This window comes from Gavialis gangeticus, unplaced genomic scaffold (genome assembly GCF_001723915.1).
Source record: "Gavialis gangeticus isolate Ggan-Ray unplaced genomic scaffold, GavGan_comp1, whole genome shotgun sequence".
In the NCBI taxonomy this organism is placed as follows: domain Eukaryota; kingdom Metazoa; phylum Chordata; order Crocodylia; family Gavialidae; genus Gavialis; species Gavialis gangeticus.
This window is the reverse complement of record NW_017728996.1, coordinates 48428506-48434613: the sequence shown is the minus strand read 5'-3', so window position 1 is coordinate 48434613 and position 6108 is coordinate 48428506. Positions and strand designations below refer to the sequence as shown.

General features: G+C 50.2%; 1 protein-coding gene across 1 annotated transcript; it reads right to left on the bottom strand.

Moving 5' to 3' along the window:
- Window positions 1-1012: 1012 nt before the first annotated feature.
- On the bottom strand, window positions 1013-4829 carry CCDC33 (coiled-coil domain containing 33). Its single transcript, XM_019503841.1, has 3 exons — window positions 4512-4829; window positions 3625-4112; window positions 1013-1180 (listed from the first exon to the last, which is right to left on the bottom strand). Exons 1-3 carry the CDS (start codon window positions 4819-4821, stop codon window positions 1013-1015), a joined length of 966 nt encoding a protein of 321 aa, XP_019359386.1. The 5' UTR covers window positions 4822-4829.
- Window positions 4830-6108: the final 1279 nt, after the last annotated feature.

Below are 6108 nucleotides of genomic sequence, written 5' to 3'. Positions count from 1 at the left end.
AACAGAAAAGAAAAGAAAATTAATAAATCCAGAATAACCAACCACAACCTTGTTCTCATGGGGCAAATCCTACTCTCTATGGGGATAAACCACCATGCGATTGCCCAGTTAGATCATTTAATAGCAACATAATTCAATCCATGCAACCACCCCTGAAGCAGTCAAAGTGTTATCAAATTTAGATATTAATCTATGAACATTGTAATCCTAGAACGCCATACGAAAGAAGAAGACCCATGCTGTGATAAGAGCGGGAAGGATTTTTGTGTATATTACAGGCTTCCAAATATCCCCGTGTATTTTTGGGTAGCGGGATGATATGGACAGGGTGATTCATGCCTCCCCTGGGTCTGAGCCACACAAGAAAAGTCCTGTTATGATTTGGGGAGTCATGCTCTACAGGCTCCTGCTTTAATCTTACCATCCTTCCATTTCACCCCTTCATAAGGGTCAAACTGAAATCCATTATAAAAATGTCACCTTGAGGCCAGGACGTGCGGTTTCCACCCCAGTTCAGTTCTGAAGCAGCATCACCCAAAGTATTCACTTCAATGGAAGGGGCAAGAAATCAGTGCAGATATACTGCTGGTCAGCTCAGACAGGGAGCTTGATCCATACGTGGTCAGAAACACACTTCTTGCCCTACATCCACATAAAATGGTGCCAGCCCGAGCGCTCCCTAAGTGGAGGTGTCACGGACCTCATTGACTGCGATTTCCACAGGGCAAGGAAAGGAGTGAGGTCAGGGGCCCTTGGGGTTTTGGTTCCTAGAATCTGCTCGGTCAGCAGCAGCAGCTCTGAATATTAATAGTGCTATTGCTAATCATATAAAGACAGGACCAAAGGCCTCAGCTATCTCTCCCCCCTCCCTCCCTCAGAGATGTTGCCAAGATGAATACATCACTGCTTGAAGCGCTCACACGTTACAGTGCTGGGCTCACAGACATACTTCTGTAGACAAGACATGAATGCAGGCTCTGGGTTGGGAATTTCTCAGCACTGATAACAGAGGTTAGCTGGAGGCCAAGGAATTCTCTAGGTTTTTCTTCATAAGCCAGTCACTGGGAAGCATGCAGGGGTCAGCCGACACATTTTGTTTCACTTCCAATATAGGATTCATTCCCTGGACTTCCAAGGCCTCCATTTTTATCTCTATCATCCCTAGATTGCCATAGAGAGGCTGGAAACAATACAGTGGGCTAGTGGAATTGAGTTCGGAGGATGTAGGCAAAAGAACCAAGATAGAGCAAATCCATTCCCAGCCTAATTCTGCTAGCTTCACATCATGCACAAATAGATTGGCAGGGAATGTCAGACTGTGGACCTGTCTCCCAGGAGGCCAGAGCACAGTAATACAGAAGTATTACTTGGATCGTGCTATCTCGGTCCACCACTGACTGGACTAGACAGTCTAGACTCTGGGTAAAACCTTTCCACTCCAAATGGAGGCTGCATGGAGAGCAGAGCAGATCGAATGAGACATCATATGTCTTCCCAAACTGCATGCGCTCCCTGGCATTGTACCCAGGGATCAAGATGCTGAGGAAGGCAGACCCATTACTAACCTGCATCTCAGAGAAGGGTTGGCAGTCCAGATCTGGGCTGTATCCTGGTGAAGAGAGGTGAAAACTGGCATTGCTTGGTAAGTGCCTCGGCATGGGTGGTGAAGAGGAGGAAGAAGCGAGTGCCTCATCTGCTGAGTCATCCTCCAGATCTGGGGAGGAGTCTTGGTCAGGCTCAACAGGTAGCTTGGATATCTGCTAAGATGACGACAAACCACATTTCAGGAGGGAGCAATGATACAGAATGGCATGTCCTGTTTTTCTCCCTACTAGCCCACCATATCCTACGGCAGGCCTGTTACTATCCATCTCCGTCCATGGACCAGGCAATATCAGGGGGGAGAGTATCAGCTCTGATACCAATCCCCACACAAACTCCTCCAGAGTCAGGGCTCCATAGAGTTTAAGGAGGGATGAAGCAGCTGAGAACTGGCCATTGACCACAGTACTGACCCACTGGATTTTCTTGTAGAGCGATGACACTTTCACCATCCCAGCTGGGGCCCATGGTGCTCAACTGAGTAAGAACTTGGCTTCCGTTGGGGCTGTCGCTCCAATGAAAGCACACCATACAGCAGCTATCCCTGGGGCAGCTCTTGTCATCTCAGACCCATAGGTCTTCCCAATGGGACCCCCAGGGTCCCGGGGGAGGGGATTCTTCACCTCACTTGGCATCGCGATCTCTCCATAGCCCAGGACCCCACTCCATAAGCAGAAGTGTAATCAGCTCCTTACCTGTAGGCAGGGAAGCTGCCTAGTTCCCTCAGATTGGGGAGGACTCATTGCTCCACCCTGATCTCTTCCAGGGCAGAGTTTAATTTTAATATAGCTTTGAAGCAACCAGTTCCTCTACTCCTACCAAGCTACTGCTTCAAGCAACTTCCTCCCCATGCACCAAGAACCACTTCAAAGCCTAATCCCCTCCTACCCTGACTCTTTCAGAGCCCTGTAGGAAACATCTAGCCACTTCCTAGCTGAGTGTGGTAATTATGCTCTGCTGGCCAACCCCAGGCCTCCTGGCCTTTCAAAAGGCAGGGCACCTTGTTACACAAGGTTTCATGGGCAGACTTCTAGCTTGTCTGGGGTTTTTCCATAGAAGACTCTACCTGACAATATCAGACAGTAACTAAAGGGTTAGTTGGATGGATCATTGTATTAATGCAAAGGCTGATGGAGAATGAGATCTGTCTGTTTGTTGCAAGAAGAGATGGTGTCCCAGAGAAATTATAAAGCATATGGCCTCTCTACCTCAACCATGGAGGGTTTATCACTGTGCAAGGAAAGGGAAACAATGGGACATAAAAGGAACCATCAATCTTGAAGTAAATGGAAGGCCCTGGGAAATCGCCACAACTGGGGAGTGAGACTCTTGGCTTCAGAGTGCTGCTCAGGCACTGGACCAAGTGAGAGCAGGAAGACCATCCCATCTAAAGTGGGATGGGCAGACCTATTCTGATCCACACCTCAAACAAAGCTAAAGCAGAACCATATGAACCAGGTGAGATGAAGGACTTGCTTATTCTTGTCTAGGAGTATTCAACCTGCAAGACCATCCCACCTTCTGGCCTCACTTTGCCACTATCTCACAAAGAAGCAGGGCCAAGACCTAGGTTCTGCTGGACCATGGAGGGGCTGAAAAATGTGGGGTCCTCAGGGCTGTGCCAGGGTCAGAAATGAATGATGCTTTCTTTGGAACAAGCTAGCAGGGGGCTTCAGTCCACAGCACATACAATCACAGTGAAATGCAGCAGCCCCTGTGGCTTGAGATGTAGCAGCCAAATGTCCTGGAGCATCATTAGTAGAGAAGAAGAAGAATGATGGTCACAACCATAAGTTATACCAGTGACACATTCCTTTCTCTAGACAAACATCTGGAGAGGTAGCAGGCTGGGCAGATCCTGCCCGGTTTGAATTCAGGCATTTCAGTGCCCTCATAGCTGATGCTTAGGCCACCTTTTCTCTTACTGCCCACCTTACCCACCTTCCTTAACCGTGGTAAGCAGCTCCTTTCCCTGTGGAAGCAGCTCACCCTTTCCATCCTGCACAGACATAGGTTTATTACCTCTGGTAAGGAGGTGTGGAGGTCCACAGCTGGCAAATGGCTAGGAGAGTCTGTGGATGTTCCTGGAGTAACATGTGAGTGACCTTGCAAGGGGGTTCCCAGTGACTTCAGGGGCATCAGGGATGATGTCCGTGGTGTTTTTGCCCCCTCTTCCTTTGTGGATGGCTGGGGTGAAAGCTGATGGGATGAACCATGTCTTTCCTTTGGTACGGGTGGGTGGTGCTCATGAAAGCACACACTGTAGGCCAGTCTCCCACAATGCATTGCCAGCTTATCATTGCCCACCCGCAGCAGCGCCATGATATCGTCGTAACGGTACAGATCCTCATCCTTCTTGGCAAAGAGGTTGATCCGGGGCTGGTTCGTGCGAGGATAGATGGCAAAGAAGGCTTCCCCTGCCCGGAGGCTGTTCTTTATGGAGGCACCACGGAGCTGCAGAGCTTCAATCCGGAGCCGCACATCGTGGTTCTTGTCATTTTTGCAGAATCCTGGCCCCCAAAACCCACACAAGCACATGTTACAACAGGCCTTGTACTGCTTGCCTCTTGAGAGTTGATCCTGCCTGCCCACATCTGTTCCAGCCACACAGTCCCTTGCATTTCTCAAGTTCCCAACCTAATCCAACCCTCCCTATGCAAAACCTGATCCAGCCCAGCTTGCTCATGGGCAAGAATAGCATTGGCAGAGAAGTGCCTGGGTATTTAGGCTTGCTGCACAAAGCCTTTTACTACCAGCCAAAGTCTGCAGCTCAGTGAAGACCCATCCTTCACAGTCAAGGAACCAGCGATGAATAGGGAAGTTCTGAGTTGGGGAGTTCAGACTTATGTGAGGCTGTATGGACCTGTCCCTTCCTCTCCTCCCTTTCCCTCTCGCACGCAACCTCTCACCTTTGGGCAGAGTGAAGATAAATTTCCTCCTCTCAAAGGAACAGATCTCATTGGGGTTGCTCTGCTCAATGATGTCGGTGGTCCCCACGGTGGTGTACTGGGCGTCTCCCTCATTCACCCGCAGCTTCACCCCAGCCCCAGACCCCTCCAGCAGCAGGTTCTCCACAGTCAACCTCAGGGCATATCTTCCCGTTTTATTGAACTGCACATTCACCACCTCAAACTCAAAGTCCAGGGTCTTCTCCTCGGCCTTCAGACGTGACCTCTGCAGGGTCATGGGGACACGAGGTTCTGTGGCCTTGTTGGCCATCGGCGCGGCCTTCTCCTGGGAAGGAGTGGGCAATAATAATAAGAGAACCGCTGCCGATAGCTCTGTTTAACTCCTCTACAAAATACCCAGAAAGATTTGCCCCACGCTAGCACAAGCCCCTCTTTTTGCTGTGCCAAGCTGCCCTCTCGGCAGATGTCCAACACCCTGTTTGGTCACAGGTCAAACCACCCATGACAGGACCAGCAGTGCCAGTTTTTCTAGTTAATGCCAGAGATTCAGACTTTCTGAGCAGAGTCCTTATTGCTGCAGGCTTTCCCCCAAACCCTGCCTTTCCTTTAAACAGCGTTTTTCCTTTGCAGCAGGGAAGTGCCTGGAGCTGCCTGTCAGTGGCATGTCAGCTTCACATCTCCTCAATCAAAGGAGGCTTTCAAAAAAATACCCAGCCCTGAGGGGCTGCTTTGCACTTGCACACCTTTGGTGATTCTGGGAAAGTCAAGAGGCAGCCAGCTGCTGGAGCAGAGCACGCTGCATAGGAGAGAGAAAGAGGGAGAGAGCGTCCTGTCTTACCTGCTCCACAGGAGGGGAGTGAGGAGGAGTGGGTGCTTTGAACTCGGTTTGTTTGTAGTGAAACCAGGTAACTAGATGCAAACCTGCAGCCCGGCTTCCAGCAAACAAAGCTGAAGGAAGGTTGTGCTCAGGGAGATAACCAAGGCAATGCCAACAAACACCACCCCTTCTCTTCCCCATACAGACCATGCTATGAACTGGAGGAGGTCTCCATATGAGAAAGGGGTAGGGCTGGGTTCAAGGCCGGGCCTGATGCCGCTTATGGGAATCTAGTGTGTCCAGGACTCTCGACATTGCAATAAGTTCTTCTCACTCAACTTATTTTCTTAAACAAATCTAGTTCTGGCTGGTTTGCCTGGGGACCATTTGGGTTTGCCCCTGTGCTGCCCACACAGAGGTGGTGAATGCCACACTGGAGTGGGAGAGGAAAACCATGACCCCTGGTCCTGGGTTCCTAGAAGCTGGGGGAGCTGGGGTGCTCATGTCTGCAGCTTTCCACTTTGTGGCTTTCAAGGAACTTGCATAGAAAACTGGTCCATTAACTCATTTGCTCGTATGATCCAGGGTGCACCAGGCTGACTTGGGCATGTGTGGGCTGCAGGGGTTCCTGGATGCTCCCCCTCACCCTTTGCTCCACACATAACTGACAACCTGTGCTCACTTCCTCCCAAGCCTCAGTTTCCCCCTGTGCCTCACTTTCCCTGAAAGGTTGGGTTTTTGGTTGCAGCCGTGTTGGTTTAAGGACATAGGCAGGCAAGG